Source organism: Pseudonaja textilis, chromosome 4 (assembly GCF_049901715.1).
Source record: "Pseudonaja textilis isolate UNSWEBS1 chromosome 4, rPseTex1.2, whole genome shotgun sequence".
In the NCBI taxonomy this organism is placed as follows: domain Eukaryota; kingdom Metazoa; phylum Chordata; class Lepidosauria; order Squamata; family Elapidae; genus Pseudonaja; species Pseudonaja textilis.
The window spans coordinates 92,105,526-92,125,576 of record NC_141993.1 but is presented as its reverse complement, the minus strand read 5'-3'; the positions used below and the strand labels follow the sequence as shown (position 1 = coordinate 92,125,576).

At 49.6% G+C, this 20,051-nt stretch overlaps 1 protein-coding gene across 3 annotated transcripts in view; it reads right to left on the bottom strand.

The window, feature by feature from the left end:
• The window catches only part of TP63 (tumor protein p63), a 166,683-nt gene that overhangs the window by 109,103 nt on the left and 37,529 nt on the right, over positions 1-20,051 (bottom strand). The window contains exons 1-2 of one of the 3 annotated variants that reach the window (XM_087933717.1): positions 16,056-16,128; positions 15,885-16,020 (exon numbers count right to left, since the gene is read on the bottom strand). The exons of the other annotated variants lie outside the window; for them this stretch is intronic. Of the exons in view, the coding sequence (XP_087789843.1) occupies positions 15,885-15,926 (42 nt within the window). The 5' untranslated portion in view covers positions 15,927-16,020; positions 16,056-16,128. Of the gene's footprint in view, positions 1-15,884; positions 16,021-16,055; positions 16,129-20,051 lie in introns of those variants that run through there. 3 annotated transcript variants of the gene reach the window in all.

The following is a 20,051-nucleotide window of genomic DNA, read 5'->3' as shown; positions in this document are numbered from 1 at the left end:
GGCCGAGGATGCAATTGCACCCCAATCTCTCTCTCTCTCTCTCCCCACTTTGCAGTTTGGGCCATTGCAAAGTAGGGAGGAAGAAGGTAAGGAAAGTCTTGCAAAGTGGGGTGTTTTTTGGATTTTTTTTGCAATTTCCCCACCACCCCTTTAAAAATTAAGAGCGGGGAAGTAGGGACGGACGGACGGACGGAGCAGTTCTTTGCAGGATGCACCAGAGTTGGACTACGTGCAAGCCTTGGCGTTCAGGCCACACCAACCACAAAGGGAGTTGAACTTTCACAGGTGGGGAGGCCTCCAGGTTGAGTCACCGCGCGCTTTAAGGGGACCTGCTGAGGGTATCAGGCAGTTTCTCCAGCCCAGCTCACAAGGTTTCTCCCCGCCTCCCCCCCCCCCGAGGAAGAGCCTTTTTGGTGGTAGCTCCTGCACTTGGGACTCCCTGCCACCTAGCCTGTTACTCGAAGGGGGTATTTGAAGCTGAGGATTGAAATGAGGGGTCCTGGGGGGACCCTCTGAGCTGGGCGGATTCCTTGCAGGTGTTTCAAGACCCAGTGAGGGAGCATCATCAGTACTGGAGGAGGAGGAAGAGGAGGAGGAGGAGAAAGGAGAAGAAGAGGAGGAGGAGAAGAGGAAGAGGAGGAGAAGGAGGAGGGAGAGGAAGGAGGAGGGAGAGGAAGGAGGAGGAGGAGGAGGAGAAAGGAGAAGAAGAGGAGGAGGAGGAGAGGGAGGGAGGGAGAGGACAAGGAGGAGGAGGAAGGAGGAGGAGGAAGACGAGGAAGAGGAGGAAGAGGAAGAGGAGAGGGAGGGAGAGGACAAGGAGGAGGAGGAGGAAGGAGGAGGAGGGGAAGAAGAGGAGGAGGAGGAGGAAGAGGAGGAGGAGAGGGAGTGAGAGGATGAGGAGGAGGAGGAAGGAGAAGAGGAGGAGGAGGAAGAGGAGGAGGAGGAAGAGGAGGAAAAGGAAGGAGAAGAAGAGGAGGAGAAGAAGAGGAAGAGGAGGAGAAGAACAGGAGAAGAAGGAGGAAGATGATTATGGAGTCCTGGGTGCTACCAAACTAGATAACAGCATCAGTGGTAGAAGGAGGAGTTGTGTAGGGTCCTTGGTAGTTTTCCTGCAATCATTTCCCTGATGATGTTCCCAAGTTGGGTCATGAAACGTCTGCAAGAAAACCACCCAGCTCAGAGAGCGCCAAGGACCCCACAGTCCTCCTCCCCCTCTTTGCAAATCTCCCGCCCCCTTCTAGCTCTGACGATGTTACCTAGTTGGGTTATGAAACGTCTGCAAGAAAACAAAATTTGCACCGCTGAGTGGGCTTTGTCCCATTTTACGACCTCAACCTTTACGACAAACTCAACACAGACACAACCTCGCACAAATGCTAGGAGGGGAGGAGCAAAGGAGGGGAGGAGGATTAGAGGGGGAGGGGAGGAGCAGAGGGGGAGGGAAGAGTAGAGAGGGAAGGAGCAGAGGAGGATGGAGGAGCAGAGGGGGAGGGGAGGAAGAGATGGGAGGGAAGGAGCAGAGAAGGGAGGAGCAGAGGGGAGAGGAGGAGGAGAGGGGGAGGGGAGGAAGAGATGGGAGGGAAGGAGCAGAGAGGGGAGGGGAGAGAAGGAGCAGAGGGGGTAGGAGCAGAGGGGGAGAGGAGGGGCAGAGGGGGAGCGAGGAGGAGATGAGAGGGGAGGAGCAGAGGGGGAGGGGAGAGGAGGGAAGGAGCAGAGGGGGGAGGAGGAGCAGAGGGGAGGAGCAGAGGGGGAGGGAGGAGGAGATGGGAGGGAAGAGTAGAGAGGGGAAGAGCGGGGAGGGGAGGAGGAGCAGAGGGGAAGGGAGGAGGAGATGAGAGGGAAGGAGCAGAGAGGGGAGGGGAGAGAAGGAGCAGAGGGGGTAGGAGCAGAGGGGGAGAGGAGGGGCAGAGGGGGAGCGAGGAGGAGATGAGAGGGGAGGAGCAGAGGGGAGGGGAGAGGAGGGAAGGAGCAGAGGGGGAGGAGGAGCAGAGGGGGAGGAGCAGAGGGGAGGGAGGAGGAGATGGGAGGGAAGAGTAGAGAGGGGAAGAGCGGGGAGGGGAGGAGGAGCAGAGGGGAAGGGAGGAGATGGGAGGGAAGAGTAGAGGGGAGGAGCAGAGAGGGGAGGGGAGAGGAGGGAAGGAGCAGGGGGGGTAGGAGGAGCAGAGGGGGAGGGGAGGAGGAGCAGAGGGGGAGGGAGGAGCAGAGAAGGGAGGGGAGAAGAGGGAGGAGCAAAGGAGGGGAGGAGGAGCAGAGAGGGGAGGGGAGAGGAGGGAAGGAGCACAGGGGGTAGGAGGAGCAGGGGGGAGGGGAGGAGAGGACAGAAGGGAAGACAATAGGAAAGAGGACAGGAAAAGGCATAAAGAAAGAATAGAATAGAGTAGAATAGAACCAAATAATAATAATATAAAATATAAAACAAAACAAAACTTTGAGGCTCCAAAATCCTTCTTCCCTCCAAACATGGAAACCCTCCAGATGTCCTCTAGACACGATGGTGGTGGTGGTGGTGGTGGTGTCCACCTCACACCAGGCAAAGAGGCTTCGCAGGGCACGTTGTGCCATCCCTCCCCTCCCCCTTTGGGACTCCCCTCCTCCCCCATCCTTTAATCGTGATTGACAAGGGGTTTCGACCTCCCCATCCTGAACCCGAGGCCTGAGTGGCTAGAAAATAAGACCCAACTCATGTGTAAAAAAATCGTCAGGAGCCATTCCACGTCTGGATGTTTTACCAGGGATTCTGTTGTGGTTGCCTGCCGAGAACGCACACTTACACACACACACACACACACACACACCCCTTTTCTCCAATTGAAAAGGCCCACAATTGGCAAGAGACAAACTTAGTTAAGGCGTAATAAAACCCTGGAGAAGATTCTCCACCACAACTTGCACATTTTTACACCGAAGCCACTTTCGAAGGTGAATCTGTGCAAAAGCCACAGGGAAGAAGAGGCAACCCCAATATATAAATATAAATATAAGTATAAATATAAATAATATAAATATAAATATAAATTTGTTTTCTTAAGTTTTCACAGGTACTTACATGTATGGCATTCAGCTTTGTTGGGTATTTTCCACGTCATTGTAGTTGTGCTTTTAAAGTTGTAGCAGCGTTTCGGCAGAATCTCATCTACAGAAGCCTCATGATGGCAGATGAGATTCTGCCGAAATGCTACAACTTTAAAAGCACAACTACCATGACGTGGGAAAATACCTGAACAAAGCTGAATGCCACACACACACACACACACACACACATATATATTTGTGATGTGTGAGTTTGTTTATTTTCCTCTCCTTTCCATCCGGGTGCAAAGCCAACATTTAAGCAGCACTTTTTAAGCCAAAATCCCATAGGGCAGGTGGCTGTTTTTTTTGCTTTTAAATTAAATTTTAAAGTTCTAACATAACCCTATTAAGGAGTTTTTACATTTTAAGCGCAACGCAAGAAGCGGATCCATCCAGGAAAGTCCTCGACTTACAATGGTTCATTTCGGGCACTGAAAAAAAGCGACGCCTGACCATTTTTTCCACACTTAAGGACCGTCGCGGCATCCCTGTGGCCACGTGATCCAAATTCAGAGGCTTGGCAACTGGCATGGAGTCGGGACGGTTTCTGTTTCTTGCTTGTTTTATCCGCCGATCTCTTTGCAAGGTTCTTTCAGGGCCTGCTGCAAGCTGACTCCTTGAGGACTAGCAACCTGGGTTGTTGTTTTTGTGTGCCCCCCACCCTCCCCCCAATGAAAATAAGGTTCAAGCGGAGGCAAAAAACCCATCCCTGGATTGAAACCGAGAAGGAAAACAACCTCATTCCGAGCAAAACAAGGCTGCCTTTTTTTTTCCTTTCTAAACAAGCCGGCCGCGCATGGGCTTATTCAGATGTTTACGTGGGCAGAGCAGAAAATGTGGACAAAAAACAGGATTATTTCTCGAGTCCGCCCCAAGGGATGAGGATTTGGGCAAGGCTGAGGTCAGGGCTGGCCCAGGGGCCGGAGGTACGTCGTCGGAAGACGAGCCGCAATGACCAGCCCCGAAGACGGCCAAGGTGCCCTGAGTTTGAATGCAACATTAGGTGCTTGGAATGCATTAAAATATGATTTTCCTGCATGGTTTTTTATTTTATTTTTAATAATAATAATAATAAGCGAAGCAAAGCCATCTTTTGTGCCGATCTCCCGAGCGGAAGAGGTTCGCCTTGTCTCTCCGAGACATTCTCCGGAAAGGGAGATAAACCTGGCAGGGGGAAGGAAATGAGAAAGGGGGGAGGAGAGAGGGAGGGAAAGAAGCAAAGAGATAGAAAGAGAAAGAGAGAAAGAGGAAGAAAGAGAGAGAGAGAGAGAGAGACCACAAGAGAAAGACAAGCAGAGAGAGACAGAAAGAGAAATGGAAAGAAACAAAGAGAGAGAAAGAGAGGGAGGGAGGGAGAGAAAAGGAAGGAGAGAGAAGCAGAGAGACAGAAAGAGACAAACAGAAAGAGAGAAAAAGAGAGAGAGAGAAGAAGAGCAGAGAGAGACGGAAAGAGAAAAATAGAAGAGAAAGAGAGGGAAGGAGGGAGAGAAGGAAGGAGAGAGAGAAGCAGAGACAGAAAGAGACAAATAGAAAGAGAGAAACAGAGAGAGAGAGCAAGAGAGAAAGACAAGCAGAGAGAGACAGAAAGAGAAATGGAAAGAAACAAAGAGAGAGAAAGAGAGGCAGGGAGGGAGAGAAAAGGAAGGAGAGAAGCAGAGAGACAGAAAAGAAAAACAGAAACAGAGAAAGAGAAAGAGAGGGAAGGAGTGAGAGAAAAGGGAAGGAGAAGCAGAGAGACAGAAAGAAATAGAAAGAGAAAAAGAGAGAGCAAGAGAAAGACAAGCAGAGAGAGAAATAGAAAGAAACAGAGGGAGAAAGGGAGGGAGGGAGGGAGAGAAAAGGAAGGAGAGAGAAGCAGAGAGACAGAAAGAGAAAAACAGAAACAGAGAAAGAGAAAGAGAGGGAAGGAGTGAGAGAAAAGGAAGGAGAAGCAGAGAGACAGAAAGAAATAGAAAGAGAAAAAGAGAGAGCAAGAGAAAGACAAGCAGAGAGAGACAGAGAGAAATAGAAAGAAACAGAGGGAGAAAGGGAGGGAGGGGAAGAAACGAAAGGAAAAGAAACAAGAAAGGGAGGGAGGGAGAAGAAAAAAACAAGGAAGGAAGGAAAAACAAGAAGGAGGAAGGAAGGGTTGCCAAATGCCTGATCATATGACTGTGAGGATTCCACAACGGTCATAAGTACGAGGACCAGTCGTGTGCTGTTTAACTTCAAACGGTCACTAAACAAGCGGTTGCAAGTCAAGGACGACCTGTAGGCGTTTACTGCTTGCCGTCCAGCCCCACTTCCAACACAGGACTATTCGGGAACACCCAGCATCTCCCGTAAGCCTTCCTCTCCTGCTTGGGCAGGGGGTTGGGCTAGAAGACCTCCAAAGGTCCCTTCCAGCTCCGTCGTTCTCTCCTGTTCCTCCAACTTTTCAATGCTAGAACGTGTCTCACATCTGCAGGTCTAGCCACGTTTAAATGTGCCATAAATTATTATTATTATTTTTTTTGCATTTCCCAAAGAAAAATTTCGACGCGTCATTCTTTCGCAATTCTTCGGCGTTGAGTAACAACAGAGAACGGAGAAACGGGGTCAAATTCCTATTCCTCCAGGACCATATTTAGCGATCTTGCAAGCTTCTCCACCCTGCCGTCCTTCAGCCCTCTTGAAATCAACATTCCCACCAAATTCTGGTTAAGAATTCTGGGCCTTGCCCAGGAGAGGACATATCTGGAAGCCCACAGGTCATGGGACAGTGTCAAGATGAGAAACGGAGCAAGCTTGGAGGCATCTAACGTAGCTTCTGGGTTCAAATTTGCGGACGCCAGACCCACCCCATGTCTTCGCAACGCTGTAGCCTGGTACCCCAGCAGAAGGTTTTGGTGGTACGAAGTGTTCGCCTTGTAGGATCAACCATCCAGAAGGAAAGGGATCAAGAGAGAAGAAGTACGCAACAGACGAAGACTTGGTAGAGCGGCCACAAAAGCCCTGGAGAAGATCTCCAGATGTTCTGATGTGTTTCCGCCTGCAAAGATCAAAACTCGTGCAGGATGTGAGGATCTATGGAAACCAAAGTGACTTTGAAGAAGCGGGAAAGGAACAGCGTTGAGATCTTTGAACTCTGGGGTCAAGAAGACTCTTGAGAAGACCACTGGACAGCCAAGAAAACAACCAATGGGTCATCAAAAGAACCAACCAAGAGTTTTCACTCAAGACCAAATGACCAGCCTCAAAGACTCCAACTTTGGACACCTTATGAAAGATCCGATTTCCTGGAGAAGCCCATCATGCTGGGAAAGGAGGAAGGAGAAAGAAGAGGAAGGTGTCCTTCAGAAAGGTGGAAGGACTCAATTACAGGGCCAATGAGTGCCTCGTTGAAGGACATGAAGGACCAATTTGAGGGCCAGAACCTATCCATGTGGTTGCTGACGAGTGACATCAATGGCACCTAATCAACTGATCAACCAGTTAATCAATGAGAGACCCAATTCTTTCCAGAAGCCCATCATCCTGGGAAAGGTGGAAGGAAAGAGAAGAAGAGGACAACTACCCACAAAGTGGACTCATTTACAGTAGTGGTGGGACCACCACTGGAAAGCCCGAAGGACCAATTTCTGGAGCAGGGGGTTGGATTAAAAGACCTCCAAGGTCTTTGTTGCTCTGTTAATTTGGGACCAGATCATCTGGAGAAGGTCAGTCTACGTGGTCTTTCAGAGCCAACACTGATCGGATAGTATTTAATCAATTCATCAACCAATGCAAAAACCAGCTTCTTTGAGAAGTCCACCATGCCGGGAAAGATGGAAGAAGAAAGAAGAAGAGGACAACCAGAAGCAAAGAAGGTGGACTAAGTTATAGCAGTGATGGGACCCCCCATTAGAAGACTTGAAGGTGGGAGACAGATCAGCCATGGAGAACCTCAATCCTTTTGGCTGCTAAGAGTCAACACTGATCGGATCCCATTAAACCATCAATCAATGCAGAAACTAGCTTCTTTGAGAAGTCCATCATGGTGGGAAAGGCGGAAGGAAGGAGAAGAAGATGACAACCACCATCAAAGAAGATCAACTCAGTTATGGTGGTGATGGGGTCAACATTGGAAGACCTAAAGGAGATGCTTAGGGACACACCCACCATGGAGAAGGCCTTTCCGTGCAGTCACTAAAAGCCCACCCTGTCCTGATGGCACATGATGCATTGATCATTCATTCATTCATTCATTCAATCAATCAATCAATCCAAAGACCACTCCGTTGAGAAGTCTATCATGCTGGGAAAGGTCGAAGGAGAGAGAAGGACAACCAGCCGCAAAGAAGATGCACTGTTATGGTGGTGATGGATGCATCTTAGAAACCTGAAGGACCAGATTGGAGACAGATCATCCAGAGAAAATCTATCAACTATGACTTGACACTCAACCAACCAACCAGTCAACCAACCAACCAACCAAACAAGCAACCAGTCAATCAATCAGTCAACCAACCAACCAACCAACAACCAACCAGTCAATCCATCAACCAACCAACCAACCAACCAACCAACCAGTCAATCCATCAATCAATCAATCAATCAGTCAACCAACCAACCAACCAACCACCAGTCAATCCATCAATCAATCAATCAGTCAACCAACCAACCAGTCAATCCATCAATCAATCAATCAGCCAACCAAACAACCAAACAACCAACCAAACAGTCAATCCATCAATCAATCAATCATCCAACCAAACAACCAAACAACCAACCAGTCAATCCATCAATCAATCAATCAGTCAACCAACCAACCAACCAATAACCAACCAGTCAATCCATCAATCAATCAACCAACCAACCAACCAACCAGTCAATCCATCAATCAATCAATCAGTCAACCAACCAACCAACCAACCAGTCAATCCATCAATCAATCAATCAGCCAACCAAACAACCAAACAACCAAACAGTCAATCAATCAATCAGCCAACCAAACAACCAAACAACCAACCAACCAGTCAATCCATCCATCAATCAAACAGTCAACCAACCAACCAACCAACCAGTCAATCCATCAATCAGCCAACCAAACAACCAATCAGCAAACCCATATCTCACAACCAAGGAACAGATAACACTAACCCACATATACACCCACAAGCACACCCACCCACAAACCAGCCTGTCTCCGGAAACAGCCGGCCAGGCCTCCATTGCCCCCTTTCCTTAATTAATTCCTGTGCAATACTCCAGAGCCCCAAATTCTTTACTTTTTGTTAAGGTGTGCCAGGTTGTTCACAGGAAAAAAAAAAAATTGACAATAAAGGTTATCTCATCTTATAAGCAAGCCAAAAAATGTCTCCCGGACTGGCTATCCCATTCCTTCCAGCCAGCACGCCCAATAGGTCGTGTTTGCTGTGGAAGATGGGATGTGGAGTCCAGCCGAGCTGGAAAAGGAATTTTAAAGCTACAGTTGGGTTTATTTTGGAGGTGCAAAAACCTCATTATGGGACAGGAGGAGGCGTCAAATACAAGGGGGTCCTTGAGTTACGACGGTTTAGTGACTGCTCGAAGTTACAAGGGGGCTGAAAAGAGGGACTTAGGACCCTTTTTCACACTTACGACCGTTGCGGCCTCCCCATTCAGACCCTTGGCCAATGACTCAGACCTACGACGGTCCCAGGTATTCACACGATCCCCTTTTATGACCTTCCGACGAGCAAGGTCAAAGGGCGAAGCCAGGCTAACTTAACGACCGTGCGGCTGACTTAACGACGGCAGCGATTGGCTTAGCCAAGGTGGCCTAAAAGGTCGTCAAGTGGTGCAAAACCCACTGAACGACGGAAACATTGGCCTCCACTGTGGTCGTTGAGCGGAGGACTACTAAGTCTTCTGCAACGTTCCCAGGGTTTTTCCAACCAGCTGCTACGTTTCCCTAGGCGCGGTTCGTGTTCTCAGCGCCGTAAGGCCGGATTACGCAACCCGGACCATGTGCAGAGGATGGTGCAACCTTCCCTCGGGCAGGAGCTGGGTGCGAAATCCGGAATGCCCACCGCCTCCTGCACAGGGCATCAGCCTGGCTGCCAACAACACATCAAGAGGGGAACCTGGGATCAACCTCTCGTCTGTTTCCTGCCCTGCTGGCTGGCAGGGGAATTCTGGGAGTTGAAGTCATCCCATCTTCCCAGCTAACAAAATGGAGACTCTCAACTCTAACCCAAAGAAAGCAAAGCCAGAACTTTGGAGTCACCATTAGCAGATGCAAAACAGGTAGGATGCGGGCTGGGGAATTCTGGGAGTTGAAGTCCCCCCATCTTCCAAGCCTCCAAGATGGAGACTGTGAGCTCTAACCCAGAAAACAAGGCCTGGTTTTCTCTTATTAGCATATGCAAAGCACGTAGGACAGTGGCTGTGGCATTCTGGGAGTTGAAGTCCACCCCATCTTCCCAGCTAACAAAATGGAGACTCTCCACTCTAACCCAAAGAAAGCAAAGCCAGAATTTTGGAGTCACAATTAGCATATGCAAAGTAGGTAGGATGCAGGCTGGGGCATTCTGGGAGTTGAAGTCCTCCATCTTCCAAGCTAACAAAATGGAGATTCTCAGCTCTAACTCAAGAAAGCAAGGCCAGATTTTCTGAGTGCTTATTAGCATATGCAAAGCAGGTAGGATGCTGGCTGGGGCATTCTGGGAGTTGAAGTCCACCGCATCTTCCAAGCTATCAAAATGGAGACTCTCAGCTGTAACCCAAGAAAGCAAGGCCAGATTTTCGGAGTGCTCATTAGCATATGCAAAGCAGGTAGGACAGTGGCTGGGGAATTCTGGGAGTTGAAGTCCACCCTCCTCCAAGTGCCCAAGGTTCAGAAACGCCAGTCTAAGCAATCCAGCGTTGGGTAAAAAAAAACCTGCCATTTTTCCCCTTTTGCATATTCCAAGTGGCAGCCCCTTCCCACCTGGGGAGGTGCTGTCCTGTGCTTTTTCCATGGATGGGAGGCCACAAGGAAATCCCCAGAGTCGTAGACTGGGAAGGAAAGAACAGAGCAACGAGCCACTTAAAAAGTTGCAAAGAAAAAGTTGCATTTTATTTCAAAAAATGAAATGAAAACAGGGAGAAAATTGAATAATGGGAATTACTAGGTGTGTTTAACTGATATGGTGGTGGGCATTTGGAGAGTTTTGAAAGGTTGAAAATAAGCACTGAAGGATTATGAATTAATGTGAATATATGCATTGAGAGATGTATGATATGTTGATGCCACACTGTTAATGTATTGTTGTTATACATAGATTGAAATAAAAAAAAAATTTGGAAAAAAAAGTTGCAAAGAAGAACAAAGGGACATATATGAATCACCAGGAACTGATAATTTTTTTTTGCAAATTTGAACTCTTTTACCCCACAAGGACAGGCAGTCTGAGTAAGCAGAATAGACAGTCCTCAACTTACAACAGTTTCATTTAGTGACTGTTTGAAATGACCATGGCACGCTTACGACCGTTGCAAGCATATCCCCGTGGCCTCGTAATCAAATTTTGGGACGCTTGGCAACTGACTCATATTTATGACGGCTGTGGCGTCCCAGGAGTCACGTGTTTCCCTCTTCCAATGAGCAACGGGGAAGCTGGATTCACTTAATGACCGTGTGTGACAAATTGATCCACTGCAGCGATTCCCTTAACCCAGAGGTCTCCAAACTTGGCCCCTCCCTTTAAGACTTGTGGACTTCAACTCCCAGAATTCTCCCCAGCCAGCATGGCTTACTCTCTTGTAATCCCTTCCTCTGCAATCTCTCTCCACTTTAGGAGATTAAGAGAAGGAAAAAAGCAGGCATGGCTGGCTGGGGAATTCTGGGAGTTGAAGTCCACAAGTCTTAAAAGTGGCCAAGTTTGAAGGCCTCTGGTTTAGGGCCTCCTGCTTGGGTGGGTGGGAGGTTGGACTAGATGACCTACAAGGTCCCTTCCAACTCTGTTAACCTGTATCTGTATCTATTCCCCGCAGGACAGACTGAAAAGCCAAGCCGTCTGGGGGATTCTGGGAGTTGAAGTCCACCAGTCTTAAAGTGGCCAAGTTTGGGGAACCCCTGACTTAAACGCTGTGGTGCGGCACGAAAGGTGTTAAAAACGGGACAAAGCTACAACAATGTCTCATTTAGCAACATAAAATCTGGCCTCGATTAAGGTCATTAAGCCGAGGACTTCCTGGAGATCAAATAGGCAGGTGTGTCATCCCTGAAAATGGCAGGTGAGTTTAATCCCTGGGCTGGATAAAACAGAGAGCAACCAGATGGGGCTGCATATTTTTTTTTTTTAAAAAAAACTCTCTTTTGATCACTTAAAAAGCACCCGGTCTCTCCCCAGACCTTCAAATACAAGTAGTCCTTGACTTACAACCGCAGTCGAGCCACCAAATTTCCACCGCTGAGTGAAGATGCTAGACCAGCGAGTTTTGTCCCTCGCTTGCCACAGTTGTTAAGCGAACCGCTGCAGTTGTTAAAGTCAGTCACCTGGACGTTAGGTGAATCTGGCTTCCCCAGCTGGTCGCTAAAGGGGGTCGCATGAGCCCGGGAACTGTCGTAAGTACACGCCAGTCGCCCAGACTCTGAATTTTGCTCACGGGACCACTGGGGAGGAACGCTGCAACGGTCATTAAGTGTGAAAAGCGGCTTTTTTTTCAGCCCCCTTGTAACTTTGAACGGTCACTAAACAGTCGTCAATCAAAGGCCCCTCGTATTTTAGGCCTCCTTCTGTCCCATCAAGAGCTTTTGCACACACACACCCCAAAAATAAACCCCACTCTTTTAAAGTTCTCCTCCAGCTCGTCACTTTTGTTTGCAGGGCCGCTGTAACTTCGGACCGTCACTAAACGAGGGGTCCTAAGTCGAGGACCAGCTGTGCAATTGTGCAAAGCGTGACGTGCACAAGAACTTTCCCTCCTGCCCTGACATCCTGGAACCCCTTTGCAAGCGGTCAGGGAGTCCAAACCGCAGCGCCACCGACGTCGCGGGAAGCACCCATGCGCCCGCTGGGTTCCCATGCGCCAGAGAGGCGACCTCTGGGCTTCCTCCCCAAACAGCCGACTCAGCACCCGGCTCCCCTGCCGCATCTCGGTGGGGTCACCCCGTTCAGCGGTCCACACCCCGTGTCTCCGTCTTCGGGGAGAGCTGACGCGATGCGCCGGGTGAGTCAGGACTGAGACAAAAGCCACCGTCTGCCGCCCGTTCTGACATCAGCCCGTTTGCAACCCGGGTCAGAGAGGCCAAGAGTGGCGGCCCCCCCCCGAGCTGCCTCCTGGGTGCTTCCCGCCTCCCCCCGCTCCCCTGGGCACTTCAGGACGTTTTTAACGAGGACGTCCCAAAGACCAGGCCGCCCTGTTGGATGCGCCACGTGGAGAAAGTTCTGGAAAGGCTTTGCACAAGAGGCTGGGCGGCGCTTGGAGCCGGAGAAGCAGCGAAATGGAGAAACGATGCGGCGGGTTGCGAAAAAGAAACTCGGGCAGGGATGGGGAGGAAGGGAGAGAAACCATGCGCTTCCCACCCCGTTTTCTCCGCCACATCGCAAAAATAAAAAATAAAAAAAATCCCACATCTCCAAAGATGGACGCAACGTGCCTTGACTTCCGGCTACCCGTTTTGTTTTGTTTTTTGCATCCCTTTCAATCCAAGAAAGTCGCTGAGAGCTTTGGATTTCTCCAAAAATAAATAAAAGGTAAAATAAATAAAAGGTGTCCAGAAATAAATAAAGGTGTCCAGGAACCCTGCAAAAATTTAGGGCGTTTCAAAACCATCTCTTTTGGGAGGCGGTCCTTGGGAAGCAGACTAAGGACGCAATTTCATGTTTTTTTTGGGGGGGGGGACACCTCACAGTGCCCCCCGTTTGCAGAGATGCTGGAACGAGGCCAGAGGCCTGGAATTAAGATATTTTTTTTCCCCCACCGTTCCCGTCCCCCTCCGTCCCACGTCGTGCAAAGGGCCAAACCCGTGCGAAAATAGCCGCGTTCTCTCCGCCATATAATTTTCTTAAATCCCCCAAACTGCTTTTCTCGCTTAATTATGGATAATTAAACATAAAAGGGGGGGGAAGGAGGGAGAAAAATGGAGCGAGATGTCTTTTTATTTTCTTTTAAAGGGGCAGAGAAACATCCTGAAATCGGTGAAAACCTGCGAGGGCAAAAATACACAAACGGACACGCGGAGTTCAAAGGAAGCGGGCGGCTTTTCCGAGAAAGGGAAAAGTGGGTTGCCTGCTGCAAAACCTTTAAAGCAGGGGGGTCCCCCAACTTGGCCCCTTGAAGACTGGAGGACTTCCACTCCCAGAATTCCCCAGCCAGCTCTGCTTAATCCCTGGTGATCCCTTCCTCCGCGATCTCTCCGTTTCGTTCTTTCTTTTCAAGGCTGGGAGTCCAGGAGACTTAAAAGGGGCCAAGTTTGGAGACCTCTTGCTTTCAAAGGGTGCGAGGGAGGCTGGACCTGGCTGAAGACGCCCGGGGAGAAATTAGCAAAGCCGCCTCTCCAGTCCCGAAAGATGATCTGCTAGATCTCTTTCGGAGGGATTCCTTTCACCCAAGCCACAGAGACGGATGACAAACACCCGTTTAGACGACAGCGGAAAAAAAACAAACCCTGGCGAACAAAAACACAGCCGAAGATCCAGGAGAATTAAGCATCCAAGCGCCTCCGGGGGGGGGGATCGACTAACCGGATCCCTTCAAGGCCAACCGGATCCCTCAAGACCCAACCGTGTCTGCAGGATCCTAGTCCCCCCCCTCCTCCCAGAATGAACGCTGAACCGCCCCTTGCTAGCCAAGTTCTGCTCCCGTTGGGCAGGACCGGCCCAGGCCACGGCGCCTCCATTTTGTGGACAAGCCACACCGAGCGTGAAAAGAAAGAAAAAAAACCACCACCAAAGAAGTTAGCCAGCTTTTGGGGAACCCTGGATCGGGTCAACCCAAGATGCCAACGGTGCGGACCGGGTGGAGTCTGCTGGAAACTTGGGAAATGTAGCCAGCGGTGCAGTTGACCGAGATCGAGTGTTTATGGAGACTCTCAAATCATCTAGGTCACGGTTCTCCCCAAAAGTTGGGGTCCTTTTTCCAAAACCACCTTTGGGGGCAGGAGGGGGGCTAGGATCGAGTGTTTCTCTTCCTTCAAGGTCTCCCCCACCCCCAGCATGGAACACAGGTGCCCCTTTTGCCAGGTGAGGTTCGCTGCACGATTGAGGCGAGTCCTTGTTTTTTTTGCCACGAGCAATCCCAGGCTTGCGATCCTGGATGTGAGCGAAAGAATCGAGGTTTATCCTCTGCAGGAGATCCACCATGCACCAAAGAAGGGGGGACACTTTCCGACAATGGGCCACGCACACGTAGCATCGGTCCAAGCCTTAAACTGCTCCAAAGAACCAGCTCAGCCCAAACCAGCCCTTTGGGCATTCGAGCGATGCTACGACGCACACACAAACACGCGCATCCATACGCACACTTCGGCTAAAGGAGAGAGACGTGGCTTGTTGACAAAGAGTGAAATTTCTCGGATCGGAGGCAGGAAAAAAACCGTGCGCAAAAAACACCCCGAGTCCATCCGTTCCATTTCAACTCCATTTCAATCCGAATTGAAATTTTTTTTCCCCCACCCCAAAAGCGGCACACAACTCTGCGCGATGCGCTCTTCCACCACAGATCTATGAGTTACATCTTCCCCGCCGCCAGGAAGGAAAGAAAAAAAAAAATTACAATGGTTTTAACACCGTCGACGCAGACCAAAGTGGCTCTTTTTCTGAAAAGCGAGAAGTGTTTACATTGAGGGTGTTCCTTTCCTTTTTCTTTTTTCTTTTTAAAAATAATTCTTTCCCCAGCCAGACTGTTATCCCGCTAAGAAATCGGGGCAGATGACAACTCACAGCGAGGGTGTCAAGCACCACAACAGGAGAAGAACAAAGCCTGAACAACTCAAGTGTGCATCAAGCAGCTTTGGAGGAGTCGAAATCTGGGGTCTTCTTTAAGAGAGAGTGCAAAAGTGCCTCCCACCCGCTCCCCCCAAAAAGGGAATTTTTTTAAAGCAGGTTTGGCCCAGAGGCCTGAGAAAGAATTTGAAGGGAGAAAGTTTGGAGTTTCCTTTGGAAGAAGGTGGAAAAACAGGAGGGTGGGAGAGGAAATTTTGGAGGTGATCTGGCCCTCGTCCCTGGGAAGGTTGGGGAGAGAAGCAATCTTGGAAGAATTAAATTCGGGGTCTCTTGTAAAGTCAGCGGAAAAGTACAAAGGAGGAAATTTTAGAGATGAATTTTTGGAAGAATCAGATTTGGGGTCTCCGTAAGTATTAGCAGAAAAAGGAAGGAAGGAAGGAAGGAAGGAAGGAAGGAAGGAAGGAAGGAAGGAAGGAAGGAAGGAAGGAAGGAAGGAAGGAAGGAGGAGGGAGGGAGGGAAGCAAATGGGGAAGGAAGGAAGGAAGGAAGGAAGGAAGGAAGGAAGGAAGGAAGGAAAGGAAGGAAGGAAGGAAGGAAGGAAGGAAGGAAAGGAGGGAGGGAGGGAAGCAAATGGGGAAGGAAGGAAGGAAGGAAGGAAGGAAGGAAGGAAGGAAAGAAGGAAGGAAGGAAGGAAAGAAGGAAGGAAGGAAAGGAGGGAGGGAGGGAAGCAAATGGGGAAGGAAGGAAGGAAGGAAGGGAGGGAGGAAGCAAATGGGGAAGGAAGGAAGGAAGGAAGGAAGGAAGGAAGGAAGGAAGGAAGGGAGAAAAATTGGGAGCGAAAAATTGGGGTGGGTGGGTGGGGGGAGGTCTCACAGAGCGCCAAGCCGTGGAGGGGAGGACGGGGTGTGTGTGTGGACATAAAAGGGGGACATTGCTGGATGGCCACAGAGCGCCCCTTACCTCATTGTATTGGGTCGGAGCATTATTCTCCAGGTACAACATGTTAGCAGTCAGGTTAAGCAGAGCTGCCGTCCTCGCTTCAGGCTCCAGGGTGGATCTCCGTCCCACCAGCCCACCCCACCACCCCCAAAAGACCCTCGGAGGAAAAAAAAAACAACACAAAAAAACCACAAAACACACCCCCCCAAACCCCAACCAGACACTCCAGTGGGGGATGCCACTTAAAAAGACGTTTTGGGAGACGGACGAGGAGTGTGCCTCTCACCCTCCCTGCGGATTCCCTTATATACCTGTCTCTGGGCGAGGATGGGAAGGCGGGGTGGGGGGTGGGGGGGCAGGGCGGGACCGCTTGGCTCTACCTGTCAAAACTCCGGCGCACCTGGACTCCTCCGGTGGGAGGAGGAGGAGGAGGAGGAGGAGGAGGAGGAGGAGGAGGCCTCCTGGCTCCCAGCTCATTAAGTGGTTAAGGAATCCTTATCGCCCATCTTGGAAGGAGGCAGACACACACGCACACACACACACACACACACACACACAGGACCACGAAGCAACTTGGCCGGCCCCGATGGGAGAAGGGGGCTCAAGGAATGGGGCAAAAGGGATTTTGGGGTGGGGGGGCAGGATAGACAAAGTGGGGGGGGTGTTTGCCAGCCCCTCCAAGCAGAGACCTTCCTTGCAGGGCCTGCCTGGCAGGGAGCCTGCAATGCAGACTTAGAAGCTTGGGAAGGGGGCCTTGGAGGTCTGCTAGACCAACCCCTTCTGCTCAATTAGGAGACCAAGCTTGGTCGCCGGTCTGTTTTGGAAAAAAAAACAACCTCCTGTCGTGGAGCAGCTACGGGGTTGTTAACAGGGCTGGAAGGGACCGCGGAGGTCTTCTAGCTCAACCCCTTGCACCAGCAGGAAGCCCTTGACCCTTTCGGATAAATGGCTCTCCGGTCTCTTCTTAAAAGCTGCCCGTGTTTGGGGCACCCACACCTAACAGGAGGACAACTGTTGGAAGGGGCCTTTAGAGGCCTTCTAGTCGTTCAACCCCTGCTGCTGAAGCAGGGAGGCCCCTACACCGTTTCAGATAAATGACTGTCTCTCCTTAAAGACCTTCTTTGGGGAGGGTGGTGGGAAGGAAGGAAGGAAGGAAGGAAGGAAGGAAGGAAGGAAGGAAGGAAGGAAGGAAGGAAGGAAGGAAGGAAGGAAAGGAGGGAGGGAAGCAAATGGGGAAGGAAGGAAGGAAGGAAGGAAGGAAGGAAGGGAGGGAGGGAGGGAGGAAGGAAGAAGGGAATTGGAAGGAAGGAGGGAGGAAGGAAGGAGGGAGAAAGGGAGGGTGGTGGAAAGGAAGGAAGGGAGGGACGGAGGGAGGAAAAGGACGGAGGGAAGCAAATAGGGAAGGAAGGGAATTGTAATAAAAGGAAGGAAGGAGGAAGGAGGGAGGGAGAGAAGGAAGGAAGGAAAGAAGGAAGGGGGGAAGGAAAGAGGAAGGAAAAGGAAGGAGGGAAGCAAATGGGGAAGAAAGGAAGAAGAATGGGAATTGTAATAAAAGGAAGGAAGGGAGTTGAAAGGGACCTTGGAGGTCTTCTAGTCCAACCCCCTGCTCTAGCAGGAGACCCTATATGAATTCAGACAAATACTTATCCAAGCCCTTCTTGAAAACCTCCAGTGATGGGGGCACCCACAGCTTCTAGAGGTAGGCCGTTCCACTGGCTTAAAAATTAATCGTTTTTTTAAAAAACTATTTATAAACTTACTATTTTTCTTTCACAAACTTTATTTCCACCTTGCCCAAAACAGAACCTACCTGGTCCAACCTTTTTTTTCCCCCCCCTCGGGGAGGAAGGGAGCGAGGATGCGAAGGGTCTGGAGGAGGCCTGGCATTTTGCAAAGAAAAGGAGACGCCCCCCCCCCAACACCCCCAGGCAGAGGTCCACTAAAAACCAAAAAAGGGGGGGAAGAAGGGAATTGACCTTTTCAAGCACTGGGGGGTGGGGGGTGGGGGGGTTATTTGGCCCTTTCACTGGGGATCATTTTCAGCCCAGGCACCGACAGTCCAGATGGGAAATTCACTTTCTTATTTATTTATTCGTTTTCCAATTTTAAACCCGAGCATTTATTTCTTTTGGAAAGGCACTGACTGACTGATTGATTGATTGATTGATTGGATCGATTAATTGCATTTTTCGTTTTGCGCACGGCCACCTATTATTATTTATTTTTTTCACCACCTTCAATTCACTTCTAATTTTGTCAACCGGCACTTCGTTCGTGCATCACCTTCCTAGCTTTGGGCACCATCGTTGATTCGTTGACTGACCGACATTCCTCCATTTGCGACCTCAGCGGCACCCCACGTTTCTGTGGTTATAGCGAGACGTTGGCCAAGGGAATTTTGCTCCGTTTGGCTTTCTTCCCGCCGTTGTTAAATGAACAACTGCAGCCGTGGAGTCAGGAACACTGTTGTTAAGCGAACCCGGTTCGCAAGAACGGGAGAATCCCGCGAGCCCGGGGGAACCCAGCGGCCGTCATAAATGTGAGTCGGTGTCCGAGTGCCCCAATTTTAATCGCGTTGAGTCCCCCGTTCTTGCAACCCCGACTGGCAAATTCCATGGGGAAAGCCAGATTCACTTAAGGACCGTGTTCCTGACTTCACAACTAAAGGGATTCACTTAACGACAGCGGGAAGAAGCCAGATGGAACAAACCCCACCTAACAATACAACAGAAATCTGTCGCTATAGCCACAGAAAGGTGGAGCTCCGAAGAGCACAGGGGATGCTACAACGGTCGTAAGAGTGAAAAACGGCGATAAGTCGGGGTTTGTTTGTTTTTCCAGGGCCGTCGTAACTTCGAGCCATCCCAAACGAAGCCAGAGGGCTCCCTGTCTCGGCCAGGAGTGCACTGTGTTCTCCAGGACAAAGCGCCCCTCCCTGCAGGCATTAGTAAGAGTTGGCCGCGTTGTGTAGGCAGTGAGCAAAGAGGTAGGAATTCCCACGCCTCCTCTTGACTTGGTCCAACTCAGCCGCCTTCCGGTTGGGCCCCTTAGTCACCCGGCAGCTGCCAGGGTTCCTTCCCTGGCACCCGCTCGGTCAGCAGGGGAATGCCCAGGCCAAGCCAGCCAAGAGGGGGCAGAAGGGAGAGACCTCCCCCCGCCACCCCCAGAAAAGGCGGGGAGACCCTCCGAGAGGAGTCTGGATCCAGCCATGCGAGGGCACAAGATTCCACACACACACGCACCCAACTCTCTTCCCAACAAGGCTGTCGAGTTTGAGGACCTCTGAAATACAATATGTATCTATCTATCTATCTATCTATCTATCTATCTATCTATCTATCTATCTATCTATCTATCTATCTATCTATCTCTGCATATCTAACTATCTCTGCATATATAACTATCTATCTATCTATCTATCTATCTATCTATCTATCTATCTATCTATCTATCTATCTATCTATCTATCTATCTATCTATCTATCTATCCTATCTATCTATCTATCTATCTATCTATCTATCTATCTATCTATCTATCTATCTATCTATCTATCTATCTATCTCTGCCTGTCTGCCTGTCTGCCTGCCTGCCTATCTATCTATCTATCTATCTATCTATCTATCTATCTATCTATCTATCTATCTATCTATCTATCTATCTATCTATCTATCTATCTATCTATCTATCTATCTATCTATCTATCTATCTATCTATCTATCTATCATCTAAATATCTATCAACTATCTGTCTATCATCTATCCATCCATACATCATCTATCTCTCTAGCCATCCATCCCTCTCCCTCTTTCTCTGTCTATCCATCATCTATCTATGTCCACCCATATGCATCCAACCAAATATCTAAATATCTATTGATTATCTAAATATACATCTATCATCTATCTATCATCTATCCATCCATCTCCCTCTTTCTATCCATCTCCCTCTCTATCCATCCATCTCTGTCCCTCTCTATCCATCTCTCTCTCCATCCACCCATCTATCATCTATTTATCATCTATCTTTATCCATCCATCCATCATCTATCTGTCTGTCTATCCGTCCATCTCTCTCCCTCTCCATCCATCCATCCATCCGTTATCTATCCATCCATCCATCATCTATTTATCTATCATCTATTTATCCATCCATCATCTTTCTATCCATCCATCAATCTCTATCTATCA